The sequence below is a fragment of the Calonectris borealis genome, chromosome Z (genome assembly GCF_964195595.1).
Source record: "Calonectris borealis chromosome Z, bCalBor7.hap1.2, whole genome shotgun sequence".
NCBI lineage: Eukaryota > Metazoa > Chordata > Aves > Procellariiformes > Procellariidae > Calonectris > Calonectris borealis.
In genome coordinates, this window is record NC_134352.1 from 20,182,695 (window position 1) to 20,206,641 (window position 23,947).

At 37.4% G+C, this 23,947-nt stretch overlaps 1 protein-coding gene across 4 annotated transcripts in view; it reads left to right on the plus strand.

The window, feature by feature from the left end:
• Positions 1-23,947, plus strand: part of SNX24 (sorting nexin 24) — a 92,272-nt gene that overhangs the window by 2,703 nt on the left and 65,622 nt on the right. The window contains exon 2 of one of the 4 annotated variants that reach the window (XM_075138460.1): positions 20,475-20,621. The exons of 2 other annotated variants lie outside the window; for them this stretch is intronic. Coding sequence is in view for 1 of the 2 variants with exons in the window: in XM_075138459.1 (XP_074994560.1) it covers positions 4,840-4,869 (30 nt within the window). In the remaining variant the exon portion in view is untranslated. Of the gene's footprint in view, positions 1-4,756; positions 4,870-20,474; positions 20,622-23,947 lie in introns of all 4 variants that reach the window. One more of the 4 variants, XM_075138459.1, reaches the window with a different exon arrangement.

Consider the following 23,947-nt stretch of genomic DNA (forward strand, 5'->3'; position numbering starts at 1 on the left):
GCTTATGTATAGTATTAACATTTAAAATACTATGGCGATGAAGGTCAAAGAAAGCGTACCCTCCCCGATGAACATGACTGGCAAACTGGTAACAATAGACGAGGAAAAGGCTGAGGTACTCAACAACTTTTTTGCCTCAGTCTTTACTGGCAACCTCTTTTCCCACACCTCTCAAGTGGACGGACTGCACTTGTTCCAGTTGTTTGAGGTATACATAAAATGGTGAAACACAGAATAAGGAAAATGTCTGTTTTCCTTGTGGACAATTAGATTTCATTGTCAGTTTAAATTGATGACACCAGCTTCCAGACTATTGAGCCTGTGCTAATAAATGCAACAGTTGTTCATAATTTGGCAGTGAATGACCTTTAAATACAGACACTTACTAAGGATGTCCCTAGGGAACTATTCAACTTCGAAATGACACCCATGTGTTCTTGTTATCATTTAAATATGCTCCCTTTGTCAATAACAGAATAATAAATATTAGTTAGATTTCTAAAGTTGATTCAGATGCTAGGAAACTTACTGAATAAATTAGTGTACATTTGATTTATATTGACCAAAAAAATTTTACAGTGGTGTATTGCAGGTCAAGGTGACATACATTTAAATGTGTTGTAGAGCAGAGGGCATACTTGACTGACACATGTGCTTACTACGTTTTTAATTAACACTTTCAATACTACTCCCCAAATTGCTCCTGGAGTTGCAAATGTTGTCAAAATAAGATATGACAGGTAAGATTCTAAAGTACTGTGGATTTTTTGAAAGTCCATAGACTTTACCTCCATAGAGGAAGCAGTTTAATTACTGGGCTACAGTCTTTGTTTATGAAAGTATAAAACTACAAGGACTTAAAGTTTGGTATAGCTTATGTATTTCAGCATTCTTTACTGTTAAAGTAAATGTGTGTAGAGTCAAAAAGGGAAGTTGTTAGATGTTCTTCCATATGAAGCCTAAGAGTAAGCAACAATAGCAAGTGATAAATGTGAAAGATAAAGGGGGAATATTTATAAGTATTGTAGGTATAAAGCATGGAGGAAGTAATAATGTTTATGTAAATGTAAGTGAGTGTATGTAAAAACAGTTTGAAGTATTACTATTCTAACCCTTTCACTGAGTCTCTGGACAGTGTGAACTCGGTAGTTTTAGAAAATCTGAAGAGGCTCTGTGTGCCTTGAGTATGAAATTTGCTAGTATGAAGACTTCTTGCTTACCAGTCTGGCTTGTACCAGCTCACCAAGTGTTCCTTGTGTCACAAGTCCTACTGAAGTCAGTGACAGACCAGTTACTCCAAGTTCAAGGAAGTTAAACAGAAATATTAGATCTGTTAGATCAATTAGACTTTTTTATTGTCTTAGTGTCTTCATAGAGAATTTTTAGAAGTCCTGGTATCTCCATAAGGGCATCAGAGTAGGTCTGTACAGGTACTTTTCTCTCTTACATGGGAAGATGAAGAGGATAAAGATAATTTGACAGATGCCAATGATTCTGTAATGTCAAAAAATGCTATATGAGACCATTGGTTTTTTCAGTTCCAATGAAAGAGTGTGTATTAGTGGAAGAAATAGACCTGATAATTTAGGCCAAAGATTGCTGTTATTGAAGATACTTTTTTTTTTTTTGGTTAACTTGTGCATCAGCAGTGATGATTAAATTTCTTTCCTCCAGTCAGTTTTCCTGTTGACAGACTTTAAGTCAGTGATACGAAACTGACCACTTGGTATGCAACGGGAACTTGAAGAGTACAAAGTAGGGCACAGAATTTTGCAGGGCACGTGAAGGCAGCTAAGGCAGAAACTGGAAAAAGATAAAACCAAAGTGAAAAACTGACTGAATGTTTACATAACAATCAGTTAAAGCAGTTTCTTTTTTTGTGTGTTTAATCTGCTTCACGGTGTAGACAGATTAGGCAGAGACATATAGCTCCAGTGATCTCTAATAGTTGTGCAATTGCTCAAACCTCCCCCGATTCACAGTCATAAAATCCTAACGGAAAGGGCCATGTAAGATTTCTCTGAGCAAGAAATCACTTTTGATGTATTCCTGACGGGGGGCGTTCAAGAAGCAGCAGCATGATTACCTATATCAATTTACCATCTCAAAGACCAAAAGTTGACACATTCTGTCAGTAAACCATAACTGCAAAACATCCATTACCCAATTCTCCCAAGATCTACTGATTTGTGGTTTTGATGAGGAATTTACATTTTCAGAAAGATAGGGGGTAGCAGAGCATTCAAACATGCATCACAATAAAGATCTATTTGAATTCCATTGAATCTTTGAGAGGTAGTAGTGGCAAAACTTTGTTAATAATATAATGCTACCAATGGAATTATTCCATCAAAAGGATTCATGCTTAACTGCTCCTGCTGGTGTTTTCTGTCTGTATAGCATCAAGTCATAATACTTCTAAAATCTTGTCAACAAAGGTAGTGTTAAGCATATGTACATTCTTTACTTCCCAGGAGTGAGCACACCCCAGGCTTTAAAATGAAACAGGAGGGAAGATGTAATAGATCTCTCCTTTTTTTTTTATTACTGTAACACACATTTTAATTGGTCTTTGAACTTTTTAATGCCTGATGTAATTCATGCCAGGTTTAATTGATAATTAGTCATGATTGTCATGGCATTTATGAAATTGTCTTGGAATTTCAGTATATGATATCATTTTTATGTTAGGTGACTGGTGAGTCCTGAAGAAGCTGAAGATGTGTTTTTCATCTACAGCAGTGACTAGGTTATTAAATTAATTAAGTTAGTATTGCAGGAGCAGTTTTAGAAAGCAGTGTTTTTAATAATAGGTATTTATTTTTAGAATAACTGGAAACTTCAAATGACAATTCTTCAAAGCATTACAATTCAAAATTATCCATTGGAAAATATCACCAGATATCCATCCACTTACAGATTTTAATTTTTGCAGTCTTTGTGAAGCAGGTTGTTTGTGCTGCTAATTTACATGATCGCATTCTTCTTGGCCTTAGCTGCCTCTTTTTTGAAGTTCCTTCATGAATGTCTTTATACGGAGGAATTTAAAGGATTGCTTGTGTGGAGGCTGAGTATATGTAAAACTCAGTGGTTCTTATAATGATCATCTTTGAATTCACAAGAAACAGAAAAGAAATCAATGAGACTTTATACTGCAGCTTAGTGACCTAATGGTGTTTCTTACTCCATAGGCCACTGAGGACTATTGAGTTTAGTCAGTCTCGACCCAACTCTGCTGAGGTGGAGAAAGGTCTTCCTGGTGCCCTGGCAGCGAGGAGAACATAGAGAAGACAGGCTTGCATGGCAGAGCTCTGGGTGGTAGAATTTCAGTGCTACATTTGAGTACAGTGGAAGTACTTGAGTTAGGTGTGCATCATGGAAGTGTGCTCTTGGAGGCTTTCCAGCTGCTGCATTTTGAATACACTTATTGTAAGCAACTCTCTCTATCTCTCCTGTTTACAAGAATTGTATGAGGATTTGTATCAACTTTTCATTTTCAGTTTTCTATAAGCCTGAACTTTCTGTGGCTTGGGGAGGGTTAAAATAGCATTTTGTAGAGCATTCTGGAAGGGGATTTTGATGACAAAGCAGAAGTATCTTCACTCCCTTTAAAAGTGGCATTGTATTTTTAATGGAAAACGAAAGGAGAAGTATATGTAGTTAACAAACTGTTTATTCTTAGATGTCCTGATGATAAAGATCCTGTAGCTAGAACATGGATACTCTCTTTCCAGGAACAGTCTATTTTTTTTTTTCATTATTATTTCAACCTATATATCATGTTATAAGCATTTCACATTTCATAAACCAATAAACATTGTGTGGTGGTTGGTTTTTTTTTTTAAATAAAGTATTTGGGGCACAACAGTAATGCTTGGATATTTTTAGGCATTGAAATAACACAGTACAGAAAGAGCATATCATGAGAAAGGAGCACCATCTCCATTCCAGGTTCTAAACAAAGTATGTTTCCTCTCATTCCTCCTCTGCTGGTGCAGTGAGAGCTCCACCTCCTGTTCAAAACAACCTTCAGCTCTAAAAACATATAAATAGGAAATCTGAGAAGATGCTTTTGCATGTTGAAACTGTGTAGCTAGAGTAAGTAATTTATAAGAAATGACAGCCAAACCTCCACTGGCATCTTCCATTTAGTATATTATTTATTTGTATGTCACAATGTTTGTGGGTCTCAGTTAGGACCAAGGCCTCTAGGTGACAGTTGTTGAATTGTGTACATGGTACACAGAGTTTCAAAAATCACTCTTGAAAGGGTTTACCTACACTTGGTAATAGTTGTTTGCCTGATGAGATGCTGTGGGAAGTAATGTCTATCCAAAATGGTATTGTTGTTTGACTATTTAATTCTTTAATATAGTGAAAATGGTATAAAACTTTTGTGAAAGTCTTTTCTCCCACTACTCTACCTTGAAAACAGTGAGATAAAAATTACCGATCTTCATTATTTTATTTTTTATATTCCTTGTCTCCTCCTGTAATTGATTCACTTTTTAAAAATGGATTCCCTTTTTATACAAGGGCAGAAAGTGTTCATGTGCTGCAGTATCTCCAAATTGGAAAATAATGAAATCTAAAGCTTTCCTATCATCTTTTACATAAGGACAAACAAAGAATCTTGATTATGTGGTGAAACAATCAATTGTTCAGCAGCAAGTTTGTATTGATTACAGCAAACTGCTTTTATGAAAAGTGACCATATATACTTCAGCTAACTGCCTTTACTTTTGGTCTTGCACAGGGTTCTGTTTCTTTGCATATAGATTCCCTTCCGTACTCTTTGCTTAGTAGTCGAGCTCCTTCCAGGAATAGGACTCCCTCATCATGTGTCTTCCTTGCAGTCAAGCTGTGATGGTAATTACAACCTAACTTTCTTGTTCTTTTGAGATGTGGAAACATAATCATCGTGTCTTCATTTTAATCATAAGTTAATGGACTAATAGATTTATAGTAAAGTTATAAAAATATTTACTTTGCTTGAAAAATGTGAAGAAATGGATATTCAAAAAAAGGCAAAACAAATTTGGAGTTGAATGCTATGCCATTATGGAATCAGAAAATTTATTAGCCTATTGCTTTTCTGATTTCTTCCAGATTCTAAGAAAAATTATGTCGCACAATGACATACACTAGATGAAACTCCAAAACACTCCATTCTTAAAAGCAAGTTAGAGAACATTTAAAAGCTAGGTTTTAATTAAAGATCTATTCTCCATCTAAAAGCCAAAGACCTAGCTTCCATTTTTATGTTGTAGTGAGGGAGCATACAAAGTCAGTAAATACTGAAAACATCTATTTTTGGTATTGAATAGAAAATGTCAGAGGCCTTTCCTTTTTCTGAGCGTGCAGAACATGTATGTGGATGTGTGATTGGTAGGAGTACAATCTTTGCACTATTTCCTCTGCATGTTTTAAAAATCCCTGTTTGACACAGAGATTACAAAGCTCAAGCAGATTCTGAAGTATGGCTGACTATGCTTTTTTTAAATTTCCTTTCCATATTTCTCATCTATATGAAAATCTGTTCCTTTGGTAGTTTTGGTTTTACCTTCCCTTGCCAGAAATGTTACGATATCAGACTTCCAGGTTTTACCATAAATTCTTAGTGTCAGTTGAGAAGAGGGAAAGAATATTTTTAGATGTGTTTTAAAACAACTTGGTAAGAACTTGTCAGGAGTGTCATTGAGGATAGTAATTGTCTCCTCTCAAATAAGACAATCATTATGTTGGCCTGAATTAGGGACAAAGTAGGAGAATATACTCTAAGTTCAGCACTGTCAGCTAAGAAGTCCTTTAACATTTTCTCTTTACCTTTTGGTGCCTACTTGCTACTGTACATTTATCTGAAAAATAAACATAAGGAGAATATATTAATGGGAATCAGAAACAGTCTTAAGGTACTTGGTAGAATCATTTTTTCTGTGCGTGCATTTAGTCTTCATACTTGAATTTTTCCTTTACTACTAGATGGTTTGTATCTAATTGCAGCTTCAGAAAACCTCTAAAGATAGTTTTAAGGCTGAAAAAAACTGGTACCATCTGGTTTGTAATGCAAACTCTAAATTAAAAGTCTGATTTTTGCCTAGACCACGGGAGAAGGAAGGGAATTTCTTCTGAAAGGCGAATGTTCTGTACACTAAGAAAAGGTGAATAGAAATTAGTTCCTTAAACCATGAAAGCCACTGCTTTTTCTTTTGCTTATGAATGTCATTATTCTCTTTAAATTCGGTGGCCAGGATAATACCACTAACGCAAAACTTTCCTAACTGCCTAGGTGTTTAAATAATACATTTTGTGAACTGCTACAGAAAATGCAGTTATTTTAGTTTTGAAGTGTATTTGGTGTCTGGGAAAGAACTGGGAACATGCTGCCCATTCAAAACTATTTTTTGCTACTCACCAACTAAATTGTCAAAAATTGCTGATTTGAAAGGGGGTAAAAACCTGCTTAAAGTAATCACAGATATAACTGTTATCTGTTAAGGGCTAAGAACTTAATGCCCCATTTCTCAAATGAGTTTTTACAATAACAAGATAGCTGTATCACACTCCTAAGTGAAAAGCTCATGAACTTGCCTGCATGGTTATTTCCAACCTCTACTCTTCTAATAAGCTCCCAAAGTTGTTGTTGCTTATAAAAGTGGAAAATGGACCTGATAAAAATGTTTAGTCTGCAGGGCTGTGTTTTATTTATCATATCACAAAAGAACAATGTTTTGTTGCATCATGGTCAAAATAGAAGCGACCTTGCTTGTTCATGAGTGCTCAAAGCCTAGAGATAAGAGGCAAAATAATAGAGTACAATAGAAAGAGTGTAGTGTAATTATTTGTGGCTTGTCAAGTGAAGCCCTCTCAGGCCCCAAGTGATTCAAATCTGGGAACTCTGCACAATTCTGTACACTAACCGTAGCCAGCATCAGAGAAATCTCACCCAGCTTCTCCGACAGTACTGAAATTGCATCAGTTTGTCATGCACTGAGCATGCCAGCTTCACACAATATCATTTGCTTGCAAATGGGCCTGGCCCCAACGCCCTGAGACACATTCTTTGGTATCTGACTCTTGGCCTGTGATTTGTCATGTCTCTAGTGCTATCGGCGTAAAGTAATTTTAATAGATTCTGATGGTTTGCTTGTGGAAGGTAAAGAATGCACTACAGATTGTGTCAGGTAGCTTTCTATGGCATGTAGCATGGTAGAGGCCCTCATGATGGCGATAGCCAAACAAAGAGCATGGAGAAATGAGAACCCTATTTTGAGTGGTATTTAACGCTCCCCTTCTCAACACCCTGCTGTGGACATCCTTGCTAACTCAGCAGGTTCGAGAACTTAGCAGCTCAACAAAGCAGTGTTATTTGTGCTTAAGAATTGTTTACAGATGGAACATATAGCCAAAAATCTGTGGCTTTGTTTCTCCCTATTCAAAAGGAAAAGTGTGTAAAAGACATGTAAAAATGTTCATTAATTTCCAGGAACTAAACAGTGTATGTTTTTTTCTTGGTGTTCAATTCCGTATTAATTGTTTGGCGTTTTAGTACTCTCTAAATAAAATAATTGGATTTTTCAGCAACTATGTTCTTTAATACTGTAAAAAAAAAAAAAAAAGCTTGTACAATTTATACTGAAATGTATCTTGTGTAAAATTACATAAATGTGGTCTAGAATATAGATTCCTGAAGTATTTCCTCATAGATTTTAATTGCAATAGTTATTTGACAATTATTGAGTTGCTAAATATTTGGAATAGTTTTCTTGCATTATGAAGTAAGTATGTGGCATTTTTTTACTCTTCCTTTGACACCACTGAGATGAGATTATTTTGCCATTGACAACTCTGATCTTTGCATCATTTTTTTCAGCTGACTTCCTTAATTGATTACTACTTTGGTGTTGGAGCCTGCAGCATAGCTCTCCAGAATTCTGCTGACACCAATCGATTAATGTGAAGGTGTTAATGTTAGTGATTTCATCTAAGAAACATTCAAAACCATGTCAGTAATCTGTTCTTAAAAAATGCCAGATCATTGAATCTTGTTATTTTGAACGTGTTAGTTTGGGTTAACAAGGATTTCTCTGGAGAGCCAAAAAAAAAAAATTTAGTGAATCCTGTGGGAAGAGCAGATTTTTATTAAATTGTTCTATATTAGTATAGCATATATGCACATGCCTTAGTATTTAACAGACTGTTTTAAAATATGTTCTTATTAATATTTATGGTATCTCTGAGGAATTTAGAAACATGCTTGAACACAAACTATTTCTTTTTAGTTTTACCTAGGGAATTTCTGACAGCAGTGTAACTCTGAGCACCCCGCTAGCAAGTCTGTCAAGTCTGCCACTTTCTTTCCCACTGTAGCTTCCACATTTGCATAGCTAAGCAAAATTCTAAAATGAGCCTGCATTTTTTCCTTTTCTGTTCTAAATATATTCTGAAAAATACTGTTGTGTTACACAGTTCCTCAGACAAAACCTGGGTTAGGATCAGAACTCACTGTTCAATATTGCACATAAAAAGAAAGAAGAAAAGTTTCTTTTTGAGCTTGACGTCAACCAACTTTTGAAAGTATGTTTAGCTTTTACTTCTTGGTGGAGTTTTTTGTAGGATGACTTCTTAAAGCAATGTAGAGTGCTAGCTTCTATGTATGTTATTTGTGCATCAATAAAACAGCTCTGCCTTATTTCCTAGTTAAAAAATGTGGTTGGTTGTGGAAAGTGCAAGTTAGTTGAATCCAGTGAGCATGCTGTTAACACAAGTTTTGTTGGTACTGAAGGCAATCTAAATCAGTTGCCACTAAGCAAACATCAAAACCAGCAAAGTACTGTGGTCAGCGTAATCTCCTTATATTCAGATAGGGACAGAACATAGATGTGCATGCACACACATATGTTTGTACATATGTGGGCGCAGGTACCAGAAGCACATGCATATGCCGACAGTGGAAGGATTTATTTGGTTATATTGCAGAGGGGTCTGTTTGAGGTCCTGTATGAGCTTATGTTTTAATGACCTGGATGATAGAATAAGAGTGTCCTTATTTAAATTTGCCATCAACACCAAGGTGGAAGCGACTGTGAACATGCTGGAGAACAAAGTAGAATTAAAAATAATTTTGGTGAATTGGAAAGATTATTTAAGAAAGGAAAATGGGGTGCTAATTCAATAGGAACTGGTGCCAAGTGCTGTATTTATCAAAAATAATCAGTAGCATGGAGTAAGATCCAACAGATTAGGTAACAGATATTCCTGAAAAGATCTGGGGCTTATTGTACATCGCAAGATGGCCACGTCACTGATGTCATGCTGTTGCAGAAGAGGCAAAAGGGGTTTCGAAAGACGAATGTAAAAAAGAGGTCAGTGTTGAGGAGTGTATGCTAAGCATGGAGTACCATGTCCAATTTTAGGTACTGCATTCTAAGAAACACGTGAGCGTATGGGAAAGAGTGTCCACGGGAGAGGCAGTGTAGGAGGAAATACAATGTGTTATGCTGCTTTCTGGATCTCTGGTCAGTGTGAAGAATGAAATACACCAGGGGCTGTTTATATTGAAAACACTGAGCAGGAACTTCATAACAATCCTTAGTAACATAAAAGGCTGATGAAAAAAGAGAGGAGGCAATCAGTTTGTGGATCAGAGATGCTGTGGTCCTATGCCGAGCAATTTCCTGTCCTATCCACCAGAAGTAAAAAAGACTAATTATGAAATGGTGCTGAATAATAAAGATAATGCAGCACGAGAACACCCTTCAGCAGTAGGGTGTGGAAACTCCGTCTGTACGAGCTTACATATTTCTGTCAAGAATAAGAAGTATAGTTGGTCCTGCTTGGAGGCAGCAGGGTGAGCCAGATAACTCCCAGAAATACAAAGCCAGAATAGACCTGAGGTCTTTCAGTATTGGGAGATAATATGCAGAAAACCCATGTAAGCAAGTTGTGTGGACGTTCTGAAGCCCAGTTGGCTACCTCCCAGCAAAGTCTTCCTCAGGCTTCTTTTTGTGAGCCTCCCTTGACACTCAGCAATTGTCCTTTGCATTGTTTCAAAAATTTTAACTTATATCCATCCCCTATATCACTTATAAATTCTGTGACTTTTTAAAACTCCTGAGAGTTCACCCACAGCAGCTCTGTTCTCTTCTCATGGGGACTGTAGGAGCATCTCATAGTGGAACAGTTGCTGAAACAATCACGAGCTTCTCCATCTTGTCTCTGCGTGCACGAGAAGAAACATCATTTATGAGTTTGCTCAAGAGAGGCTTTTGCAAGGTCTTCCTGGTAGGCAATTATTCTTTTCTGCTCCCAGCTTTAAATTTTGAGGTGACAGCAGTGCTTGGAGCGGACTTGTCACATCAGATTTTTTTTTTTTCCACGTTTTTAAACACTGCTAATATTATTCAGTAAAGCATTTGTGTTCAGTATGTGTCTTGTTTAGTACTTGAGAATTGGACCACCTGTATCTGTTTCCATAACTGTAAATGTACATAACAATGAAGGGAGGTACAGAACATTAGCGACAACATTCCCCTCTATAAGCTAGTTGAAGAAACTGCAAAAATTCAGTGCTACTCTTATCTCAGTATACCTCTTCCTATGTATAATATCTGTCATAAAATGAAAGCTTTCGAAATGTTCAAATTGCTAGATTGGTGGCTTAGCTGTGAAGCAGAAAGCAGCACAGGGACAGGAGTGACAGGAGTCCTGATCAGAGCTCTGGGTCTCCAGCCCCCATCCAGCCGTTTGTCCTCATCTGTTAAAAAAGGAGACAGGCACATCCTTATAGGAGGGGAAAGCCATGCAGGAGCCGTTCCCAGGCTTAACACCTAAAGAACACAGATGTGTTTCACCTCAGTCCTGTGTTATCTGAAGAGACGTGAAGGTAGACTGTACAAGTTTGGAAAGTTGGAAGGCTCTTCAGGTTTACTGATGACAGAGATAACAGAAAAAAGACCAAGAGGTTGTGCCACTTAGTCCCAAATATTTTCAGGAGCTGATCAAATAATTGTATTTTTTAAAAGAGTATTTCAGGGGGATTTGTAGGGCAACCATTGTTGCCAAGTGACATACCTTTATCTGCAGAACTTACTATAGGTATCACCTAATCTTGCATTTGGTTGATGAATTAGTCAAGCACATATTTTTAACTTTGTGGGATGAGCTGCTGGTTGTCAATGTGTGCTTTGGTGCTCAAAGATCAGTGTCATCTCCTTTCCCTGATGTTTCTTGCATGTTCACTGATAATGCAGACCTTGTCTCTGCCCTGATGCGGGAGGCATTATATGATAACTCTCAGTAAAGTCCTTATGTGCTTGTTCCCATGTGCTTTCTGTTGGGCACTGACATGCTCCATTGCATTGCGGACTGTGTACTTTGCCAGGAGGCACAGACAGAGCGAGGCAATACAATAGTGCTCTGCCACTTGCCACTCTGGTCCTCTCTTGCTCCTCTTAGCCAGAGACATCCACACACAGTTTAGCTTCACTTAATTCTTGACATATGTAATTCATTTATTTCTCATGTTTAAATGTAGCTTTTTGCCCTTAACACCAAGGAAACGATCAAAGAATCTTCTGCAGCTCCTGCAAGAGTAATACCTTAAAACAGAAGACTTGGTGCAAAATATTATGGGTGCAGCAGTATGGCGATATGCCTCTGTCCTGAACACTAAATATAAACTCGTTGTATTTCAATGCTGTTCTTGACGTCAGCAGAATGTTTGAAATTAACTGATTTAAAAATCCCTAGTATGCACAAATCATGGTCACTAGCAGGGAATATGATTACAGTGAAAAATTTTCATTCCTCATGGCTCAGGCAAACAATTTCTGTATTTCTTAAGGTAGCAGGGAGACGTTATGGTGAGCAGTGTGATAAGTAGGCAACACACATCAACATTTACTCAGTCCCCAGTTACAAACCCATTTTTACCTCCTGCATTACAACAGTTCTTAACTTCTAGTTTGTAGATAGTAAAACATGATTCCATTTACAAATCATGAGCAGACTTGCAGGAGAGTGTTGAGGACTAATTTATCATTCCCTAGGGAAGGCAAGTTAGTAGCCAGGTAACCTGTCTGATGGCTCATATACATTGACTGTCAGCCTTTTGGAGGCCTCAATGCTGGATCACCCAGGCACTGGAGACAGAATATTTAACTTTGATTACTGACTAACATCCATGCCTCGTGGGTGGTTTTAACCTGAGAGCTCAGTGCATGCACAGACTGCCCAGCCGCTAGCAGGGGGCAGGGGAGACAAGGTACCATGAGAGCATACTCTGAGAAGGAGCTGAGTGTGGAAATCTCCAAGTCAGCCAAATACACTCTTACACCTATGCAGTCACAGCATGGCTTTGCACTGCTGTACAGAGATCAGGCCTTTGCAACTAATACAGATAAAAAGCTGTAGTTTGATCAGAGCAGCCTACTGATGTAGTAGTACATCTGGTACTGAAGCTGGCTTGGCAATAGCTTTGGCATTGCGTTACTTTCTACTACCACAGAGAGGGAATCAGGATTTCTAATAGACTTAGGGCCCTTCTTTTGGTGTAGACAGCTTGGAAACATAAAAAGCCCCCTTTTGTAGAATCATAGAATGGTTTGGGTTGGAAGGGACCTCCCTGCCGTGGGCAGGGACATCTTTCACTGGATTGGGTTGCTGATTAGGTCCAACCTGACCTTTAGCACTTCCAGTGATGGGATTGCCACAACTTCTCTGGGCAGCCTGTTTCAGTGTCTCACCACCCTCATCATGGAAAAAGATTCTTCCTTATGTCTGATCTAAATCTCCCCTCCTTTAGTTTAAAACCATTGTCCCTTGTCTTGTCACTACAGGCCTTGCTAAAAAGCATCTGTCCATTTTTCTTATAAGCCCCCTTATATATTGAAAGGCTGCAATAAGGTCTCCCTGGAGCCTTCTCCAGGCTGAACAACCCCAACACCCTCAGTGTTTTCTCATAGGAGAGGTGTTCCAGTCCGCTGATCATTTTTGTGGCCCTCCTCTGGACCTGATCCAGCAGGTCCATGTCTTTCTTGTACTGAGGTCCCCAGAGCTGGAGACAGTACTCCAGGTGGGGTCTCACAAGAGCGGAGCAGAGGGGCAGAATCATCTCCCTTGACCTGCTGGCCATGCTTCTTTTGATGCAGCCCAGGATACGTTTGTCTTTCTGGGCTACAGGTGCACGTTGCCGGCTCATGTCCAACTTTTCATCCACCAGTACCCCCAAGTCCTTCCTGGCAGGGCTGCTCTCAATCCCTTCATCCCCCAGTCTGTACTGATACCAGGGGTGCCCTGACCCATGTGCAGCACCTTGCACTTGGCCTTGTTGAACTTCATGAGGTTCACACGGGCCCAGTCCCCAAGCCTGTCCAGATCCCTCTGGGTGGCATTCCCAGGCATCCCTTGCCTTGGATGGCAACTGCACTACTGAGCTTGGTGTTTGGTTCAGTTCTGTGTTTAAATGGCAAGGCCTGGGATCAAACATGAGCAACACTGACTGCATCAATGCTAAAATGCTTGCTCACTGAATAGTGCCAAGGTCTTGAGAAGTAAGTTTTTAATTATCTCTTGAGGCATTAAGCCCAAAGGGATTGATTAAGTTGTACATGGACAGCATTATTTCTTGAATTCCCTGACTTTGGAGTGCTTGACTTTTAACCTTGGTGTTCTTTTGTTATTTTTTTTTTACATAATAATGTCTAAATTTATACTTTTACAGTGGATGTTGTAGTACTCTGTATTTCAGAGAAAACAATAGCAAAGTTCACTGTATAGTTTTTTGGGGAAAAAGAAAGCCAAATTACAGGCTTCTTAAATGTTTTATAGCATGTCACCCATTTTTTTCTTTTACTTGTTTTTGTGTAACATTGTAAATATTTAAATATGGCTCCCAAAAATAAAATCTCTATAAAATCTTGAGCTCCTGTTGAAGGCTCTAGGGATTTGATGTGCTAAGTTAGAACTGGTTGAATGCATTTTAAAAATAACTTTTGGTTGTAATTGTTTGCTTCAACAACTTTGACTAGTGATCAGAGGTAAGAGTTAGGGTGCAGGCCAGCCTGCTGGTGACCACTGAGAAGCTCCAAGGTTCAGGTTCTGCCTCTGGGTTCCAGCTACTCCTGAGCAGCTGGGATGAGGGATGTCTTTTGTAAGCTCCCAGTATGAGCGCATATTGAGCAACACTAGACCGACTTGGTTTAGACACAGTGGAAACTTGCAGTCACTATAGAATATTCCTTTTAATTTGCAGGGGTTTTGAAGCAGAGGGAGAAGGTTGGAGTTCTATTTGTATTGCTTAAACTTTCTAAGCAAAGGTTTCCTTCAGGAGTGGGAATTAGCACTGCTTTCTCTTACTAGATTCTTGGAATTAATCCTGGCCAAAATGAAGTCAGAGGCAAATGTTTGTTCTGTTTGGTCAATTCCTGCACACTTTATGTTGTAATCACGTGTGTTATTAAAAAGCCCAATGGTCAAAGAAATGCACTTAGAATTCACACTTAGCATAAGCTTTGCTGTTTTGTAGTTGTTGATCCTAATTGGATACTGATTTCACACAGAAGTGTGTGTATGTGTGTCTAGTACATATATTTATAAAAAATAAGAGAACATTCAGTACTTCAAATAAACAGCCATACTCTTGTTTTATTAATCTGTTAGCGTACTCATATTAGTGTTAAGATCTTGAACTGATTCTCCTACAACATTAATTGTTTAAATTAATAAAATAGTGTATTAGGTGATAAAGTGTGTGTCACCTAGCATATTAGTTAGTTGTGTATTAAAGCAGACAGTATTTAGACAAATAATTAGATGCTTCTGTGACCTTGCTTTTTATGTATAAAATAAAAGAATAGCAAGCACAGTCTTATTCATGGGGGCTTATTGTCATAATTGCTATTCATGTTTAATTGGGAAATGTATACAGGAAGTATACATTTTTCTCATTTAAAACATTTAAAAGACTGAAGTTTGTTTCTCCTGGATGTTTTTTAAGAAAATTTTTGGAAAAAATTGGAAGTCTTCATAATAATGTGGCTTTCAGCTATAGATACTGGTATATGGTAAGCATTCTTTACAAACCATTCACTTGATTATTTTGTTGTTTATAATAACAAGAAGAATGAATGTTTAAAAGTCCATAGCAAGCACTGGAGTATTTTTGCCTCTACTTAGTTATTAGTATTAGTCATTCTGTAACTTGAATAAAATATGCACGCTCTTTATCTGAGGATTGTCCACGTAAGTTAGGTCAGGTTCACTCCTTGGAGTGATGGTTTTCGTCGGTTTGTATCTTTGCTGGGATGCCTAGCAGACCAGCAGGGGTCACTCTGTGCATTGAATTTAGGAAATATGTAAGTAATTTTAATTACTTTTTTTAATTGCATATGCTAGCACACTTGAAAATAATGAATCCTAGAGAAGAATCATACTCATTTATTATATTATTCTATTGTCTTTGAGTTGGGACTATCTGTACAAAACATACATAATAGTTAACATTTTTATAAGCTAACTGCAAAGCGTGGATATGTCAGAGATTGGATGTCTAATGATACAGTTTCAGGAGGCTCTGACTTTGAGAGAGTCTTCACAGTTTGCTGAAAAACAAAGTGTGCTGAAAAGAAAGTGGTTCTGGTTGGAGCTGCTGTATTTCTGTGCCCTAACACAATAAAAGAGGCTGGAAAGTCTGGTGAGGCAGGTTGATGGGCCACGTAAATGCTTCAGTAATGTTGTCTTCCCTTTCACTCAAAAAACAAACTTTAAGGCGGAAGGATACCAAGCATGTTTTTCCTTCTAAAATGTGCATCTATTAAATGAAATAGATGACTGAAAATATCCTGCTATTCTAAGTTGGGCAGTTAATCGTGCAACAAGTTGGTAATCAATGTGGTCATTTCGAACCAATATATAAGATCCATCTGTTTCTAGTTTTTCTATAGTGGCAACGTTGTGAAATACCTCTTTCCCTCCTGCCCTCCCCTAAAATCTATATCTTAGAATTTGAAATGTTTTCTATATAAGGTTGAAGAAAGATGAAAGGACATAAGCATCTTAATCCTTTTGTAAATGGGGCATTTATCCAGTTTTAAATTAAAGATGAAGAGAGATTTGTAATACTTTTATTACTGAGATTTCTTAATGAGGGATGCATTGCACATAATTAAATGGAACTAGCTATGCTGTTTATTTTCATATTCTTCCCATGATCTCCTCTTCCACACTTATCACAGTAATTTCGGTACATGTGTTATTCTGTGCTGCAGTTGTGTCTTCAGGAGCTCACATATGGATCTCGAGCCTCATTTCAAAATATTTTGAAGCCCTTGAGAATCTTCAGTGTAAGTAAGTAGCCTGTGGAGAAAGCCCTGTTTTCCAGGAAAAACCACCCCAGTCTGGTGCCCTAGCTGAGATCCAGGAGCTGAGGGTTCAGTTTCTGATTCAGGCAACTCACAGTGGTCTGGTAGTTTGCTTCAGAAAAGCATGGAGAACCATGTGGAGTCAGGTGAAACTGAGACAGAGAATAAGAGCGTATTTGTAATACACGCAGTCTTTGCTTCAGAGGCTGCCTGTAAGGATAAAGTGATTAATTTCTGTAATACTGGTACAACAACAGATGGGAGCAGAAAGAGGTAATAGCAAGACAGTGGGCAGCAGCATTGCTTGTTTTTCTGTGCCTGCTGAGATTTGCTTAATTTGATTGATCAGCAGTATCTGAAAACTTGTGCTGATCACTTTTGCACACATTCCACTCTGACAAGAGAACCAAAGATCTCCACAAGTGTGTGTTTTTCTCCCCTTTTTCAATGAATTGATTGAAATTCTAGTTATGTTGGTAATTTTTGCGTTACAATAAAGAATATCTTTGTTTCTTCCTTTCCTTAACTGTCATCTGTTTACTAAGAGTTGTATAGCATGGGAGAGAGAGAATGGTGGAGAAACAAGTGGTGGAAAAGAATATTAATCTTTTCTTTGTATTCTTATTTTATAAAATTGATATTTTTCTTGATTAAATATTCTAAAAAGTGATATCTTACAAGCACAGAAATGTCTTCAAATGACTGTGATATATTTTTGATTTTGGAATAGAGTAACAAATTTAGTAATCCTGTAACAAAAAAACATGAGCATCTTTTCAGCAAGTGTTACTTGAATTAACAAAATTACTTCAGCTTCAGTGCAAGTATTTTTTAGTGTAGCATGAGACTACTTGTTTTTCCTTTTCCTAATGTTTGTTTTCTGCATCTCCAGTGAAGTCATTGTAGCTTAAGTGAATTACAGCTTTTCTTGATTCTCTCTGCCCCCAGGTATGCTAGTTGTCCTGGTCATGCAAGCCTAAAATATTTTAACCTTTATATGTAGCCTTTGTTTCTTCAAAACTGATCTTTGAAACAAAGGTTTGCTCTCCTTTTCATTTCAAATACCCTATTATCTTCTATTACGCTTATCAAAACTTTAAAAGATTGAACATGTGAATATTTCCATCTCTTCAGTTGATGAGTATGTAGCAAAATTCTGCAGTGGCTCAAGTTAATGGTGTATTGCTAATATGGTAGCAACTGAGATTATTAGTTTCAGCTAGGTAATACTAATAGTTACCATAGCACGTACTGCTTAACATGACCTATATATGATTTATTCTGGTAGTTAATGATAAATGAGTAGTGATAATTGGGAGATTATAGTATGTTTTTTTAAAAGGGAATATTTGGTTAGGGCAAATGATTGTTGTATTCACTCAGTGATTAATTGCATTACTTTTTGCAATTTTTTCTTCAAAAAAGCTATCCATTGATAGGTAGATTGAAATAAGGCTTTCCAGGAGAGTTCAGGGGTTTGGTATGAATTAGGAATATGACAAAATGTCATCATACTGAACTACACTTTCAAACAGCAACTTCGTGAACGAGACATCAGAAAAAAAAAAACTGAAATCCTTTTGCATCTTCATCCATGGGGGAAACATACACTCGTCTCTCTTCAAAATGTATCCAAAGAACCGTTTTTGAAGTATGTTAACAAGATCACCCAGTTTGTATGTTCAGACCAGGTAAAGGGAACAGGTTCCAGGATCTGAGAAGATAGAAGTATTTTATCACTTTGTTGACTGAAACAATATTTCTGTGGTTTTAAATGAACGTGTGATTCTTTTTTTCTTTATGTACTGCTTTTCTGTACATACATTATAAATTTTGATTCTATTTAGGTTTTTTTTTCTTAAATCACAGGTATAGCAATTTACCTTTTTTAAACTCAATCTCATTTGCAGGTATACTTGTACTTAACATAAAAAATGTAAAACTTAAAAAAAGTAAAAATTAGTTTAAAAAAAAAAAAGAAAAAGAGTTCATAGGCCCAAACAGTTAGGAATATAACTGAGAGTTGATAACAGTTGAGCTTTGTGAATTAGTGCCAAAATTTGCACCGAATTTTTTTCTTTTTTCACATCAAGTAAAAAGTAGAAGTTATCTAGCATTAGTAATTTATTCTCTTTGTTTCACTTGTAAATCATTTGTTGTGAATACTTCATGTTAATAGTGAAATTAATTACATTAGCCCAAGTTACTGATGAGAAACAGGTGCATTACTTTCCACCTAGGCAGGGTGAAAAGACTTGTTACAACGTACAGCAGTAAATGCCGTACTGGTTTTGGAAGTTACTGCTTGTACACTGAACTTTGTACAGAACGCAAGTCGGTCATTTTGCCAAGGAGCAGAGAAAAAGTCTGAAGCTCGGGGAGGGAGCAAAAAGTGACATGGAAGTGCACAGCAGGAGTTGTCACAGATCCACAGTGTGGGACCCTTTTGAATGATGTGCCTTCAGTGCAAAGATGAGCCCCTGCTCAAAGGAGCCCTTTTAAGTGATGTGTTTTCCAATGGAAAGATCTGATTATGTGATGCAGGTTGTAGTGTCTCATGCTTTGGGATTCGAGATAGCGGAGAGAGAACCGTAAATTACTGCAAATTAGTAAACGTTTTAAGTGTTTGTGACTACATGCATTTGTTTTTCTTAGTCTTTCAGGATTCCTTTTTAAAATGTTAGGTTCTTGGTTTAGTGTAAACCTTCTATAAGACAACAGCCTATGGCACTAAAATCTATACTTCTCCACTAACAAAGAAAGATGCCTCTGTTGCATAATGAATCCAAATATTAGTTTTTCTTTTGACTTTGACTTTAACTCCATTGAGTTTAACTAGGAAAACAGAAAAGTCATTGCTTCAGCTTAGTGTGCCTGTCTAGAAAGAAGCGATGATACTGCTACAGGCATGCTTTGAGCAATGGCTTGGGCATTTACCCAGTTCATATACCCCTGTCATAAAGAGTCAGTTTCTATTCTTTTGAAGTCAGAAGCAGTGATGTAGGCTTTCTGTGAATTATTCACAGAGAAGAAAAAGTCTTCTGTCTCTTCTAAAATGGAAAGAAATGCCTGTGATGTATGTTTTCCTATAATGAAATAAAGGAATATTAAAATAATGCCCTAAATAACAGCAAGTCATTTAGATTATTGCATGCTACAGTCAGGATCTGCTTTAGGAAAATAAAAGCTGAATCTAAAATGAATTAAGTAATAACATTATCAGATGTGAAAGTCATTTTATGTTATCTAAAGATTGAAAGAGTGGTGTGTTTATTATAATTCACTTTCAAATTCTGCATGTCCTCTATGGATCCATATGTCAGCAGCCTGTCATACAGCCTCTGTTTCCAGTCCTCTTAGCTTCTATTCTATTACAGTGGAAATGTATGGCTTCTTGCTTTTCCTAAGAGAACTCACTCCCAAGGTATGTCCGGCAAAATTTGGGAATGATTAATACTTAGTATTAGTAGTGTATCCTTGATTTTGAGGGTGACGCAAAATAGATTAACTTCTTTGAATGAAGAGAGCTGTTCCTTGTGCTTTGGATAGATACTTTGCACTTCAATTAAAGCAAACAGTTCTAGATCCAGGGTTAACTTAAAAGTAGATTCACTTGGGTTTTTTGTTTTTTTCATAATTGGTTATGAATTGCTGCCATCATTAGTATCAGTGGCAAGGCTTTGGGCCCAGATATTTATGCATATCAGACAACTGAGATGAAGAGAATTTCCTGTTTTCTGTATAAGCACAAAGTACAAGAACCAGACTTGGAGAGGACAAAATGTAATTTGTCTGCAACGTCTTGTCTAAAGATATTCTTCTTGATAATTTTGAGTCCTTTATGAATAAAAGCTTATGTAGTGAAGGATTTTATGGCAGAAATGCAGAAGACTTCTTTGTCTTTGTTTTCTTTGTTTAAAAAAAAAGTCAGCGCTAAAATAAGTTTCTTAAATATGCATAAAATAGCATCCTATCTATACTGTCCATTGTCTGGAGTACTTCCTCTTCCCTTCCCACTAACTTCAGGAAGATTACAGAGAGTTTGCTTTCCATACATTTGGCATCACATACGTTGAATGAGTGACTGTTTTTTATCTTCCGTTTTCCCCTTAGATCTGTACATATTAAATATGCATGTTTTTGTGTATATGCAAACAAATGCTGACAGCTGACCATAGTATCTGAGATGACACAGTTTTGGTTGGATGTATACCGAGCCAGCTGTGGAAAAATGCTGAAGATACGTTTGAAAGCCATTTGGTAAGATTAAGTCCTTGGTTTCATTTTTCTGAATCATTGTAAATATTGGCTCTGGGCTGAAATTTTCCATCACAAGTAATTAGTACACACTGAAATTCTTCTTAAGTTTCAGTGAGATCAATTCATCTGCTTCTGAGAAAAAAACAAAGGGAAAAAAGTGTTTTGCCAGGGTTAATAAAATAAATTCAGTCTTGTAACTGTTGTGCTGCTTCTTTTTTTTTTGGAGTAGAAAGTGGGAAGTTTTATGAGAGTGGGATTTTATTAGAGTGGGGAAAGTAATTGCTCTGTACCTAGAACTCGATCCAAACTTAGCCAGATGACCTCTGAAAATCTCGGTTTACCCCAAGGTTTTTTTCAGTCTGAAAGCAAAATTCTTCTAGATTTTTTGCAGCAAGTGCGTTACAAGAACACCAAGAAAAGAACAAGACACTTCTAATAGTTATTCTTTTTGTGTGAAAAAAATTTCAGTGATACAACTGAGTTGAAAATAGCAAGACTGCTGTCATCTTTTTCCTTCGTTAGTGAGTCATATATAGAATAGTCCATGTTGTTTCTATTGAGAAATAGCAGAAGATGTACTCTGCTTGTTTAAAGCATTATTCACTTGAGTTTCTCTGTTATTTTTAAAGCTTGGATCTCTAGTTATGTAGGACTTGGATTTAGTCAACCTCTGGTCTCATGCTGCTTGTCTAAGTCAAGGGATAGGAAATGCCTTCTCTGAGAACGGAGTCCTTTATCTCTTTCCCCTTGAAACGGAAAGAATTTTCTGAGTGTCTGAAGTGGCCAATAGTTTTGTTTTGAGTCTGAAAATTATTTTCAATTATAAGTAGTTAACGTGAATGTAAGCAACACTTACTCATTGTGAAGAGCTGCTTTTGGACCATCGGCATCTTTTCGCCCTCTGTTTTTTTTTTCTTTGAAACAAAGACCTACTTGCTCCTGTCTACTATAAGATATGAAATGGAAAGTAAGTTCTTCTGAGGTCTGTGCTGTGATCACTGTACCCCTAGAAGTTTCATGATTTCAAGTTATTCAGGTACTTGTTTGTAACATGATGGCTTTTTTGAATCACTGCAGTTTACTTTGTGCTTAAACTGCTTTGATTTTTCCAATTAGACTGCTAATGCAAACATAGATTCTGAAAGGAATGGTTGTAAACTGTAATTGTATCCGTACAGGTTACTCTGTGGAAAATGAATTTACATTGACGTGGTTTTCTACTCAAGATAAGAAAAAGAAGAAAGTAATAAAAATAAGAAAATGAATATTTTAGCTGAAGGACAATTTGTATGGAGAGCCTCTGCCCAAGAACTCTTCAGCATTTAAATCAATACAGTTTGAAAGGCTCTCATGCAAGTTGATATAATAACCTCTGAAATACTGATGATATCACTTCCATTGGGAAACTGTACCAGCCCCAAGCATAAAAATGGTCATTTAAAATGTCTTTACTAAGCGGCACAGAATTCTACAGAACTAAATCTCAAGTAGATCTGGCTCCCTAAATGGTAATTCCATCTTTTTTTAAAAGGTCAGCTCAATTAGATTTTGGCAAGATTGAGTCTTCAGTGTCTCTTAGTATATTCATCAGGACACATTGGCTGGTACTTTGCAAGTGTTCATGAGCAAAACAGGTTAGTAATACATTGGTACCAGTACAAATAGATTGTCCTCATCACCGCATAGACAAAACACTCATGAGAACTGTGCAATTCTTTAAGCACTAGTGGCATGATATAATGAAGTTGTATTCCATTAAGCACTTGTATACAAGGGAGCAAAATGTCATCACCTGAGTGTGGCTGCATTTCTGTGATACAACCTCATCTGTTCCGTCAACTAGTTTTGCTCTGATCAATAAGCAGTTTTCTGTGGCCTTTCACTACTGTCAGATGTCATTGAATGATGTAAATACACGTCAGAAACTAGAAACTTGACAGCTCACCTAGACTAAAGCGAGAAGTGTGGGAGGGGGTGTGCTGCTGGGATAGACAGAAATGACAGCTGATGTCTGCTGTGTATAATTTGATATTGCTACAGATAAGATTTTTCATCTTCCATAAGCATGCAACAAAATGACTGTGGCTTGTACAAGTCAAATCATTCAAAAAGACTGAAGAGAAAAAAAAAGGCTTTTTATATTATAGGACAGCACTGAACACAATGCTTTAAATGGCCCACTTACAAGTTACCTCTTATTTTATTCTTGTCTTTTGATACTAAATCTTGGGTCCTACTTGCTGTTAAAATGAAGGAAGATTGAATAAATATTGAAAATGTTCTCCTGGACAGCATACAATGAGTAAAATATCTACTCATGCTAGCATACTCTTTCAAAGCAACAGCGAATTCACTTCTTCAATATTCCACCACAGAATCAAAAAATGCAGGAGTTTTGATTGGTTGGGGTTTCTTTCAGTTGAAGCTTAAAAAAAACCTTAAAAATTGACAATAGGGGAGTAAAGAAGAAAATAGTTATATTCCATAGTGGGGAGTTGTAGCTGAAATGTGCAATATTTAAATGCAGCGCATTTAGTGTGTTCAGCTCTGGGGCCCCCAACATAAGAAGGACATGGACCTGTTGGAGAGAGTCCAGCGGAGGGCCACGAAGATGATCAGAGGGCTGAAGCACCTCTCCTATGAAGACAGGCTGCGAGAGATGGGGTTGTTCAGCCTGCAGAAGAGAAGGCTCCAGGGAGACCTTATAGCAGCCTTCCAGTACCTGAAAAGGGCCTACAAGAAAGCCAGAGAGGGACTTTTTGCAAGGGCATGTAGTGGTAGGACAAGGGGTAATGGCTTTAAACTGAAAGAGGGTAGGTTTAGATTAGATATAAGGAAGAAATTTTTCACTATGAGGGTGGTGAGGCACTGGAACAGGTTGCCTAGAGACGTTGTGGGTGCCCCATCCCTGGAAGCGTTCAAGGCTAGGTTGGATGGGTCTTTGAGCAACCTGGTCTAGTGGAAGGTGTCTCTTGCCCATGGCAAGGGGCTTGGAACGAGATGATCTTTAAGGTTCCTTCCAACCCAAACCATTCTATGATTCTATGAATATTTTTCTAATTTGGATTTTTTTGGTTGTACTTCATGATTCCAATGAGGATCAACTGCCATAGGATTTAGTACAAAGAGGAGAGAGCTTAGTACTATTCAGTATTTCATTTATAGTTGCTGTGTTATGGGTCTTACACCGTGGAACACACTCTTGCTCCAATTTTACCATAAGGAGTTTACAACACAAGTTCCAGACCACGATTTTCGGGGAGGAGTGGAAGTTTCTGTAATAGGTGGTTGGGGCTAGATAAACATTCAAGCCATTTGAACAGGAG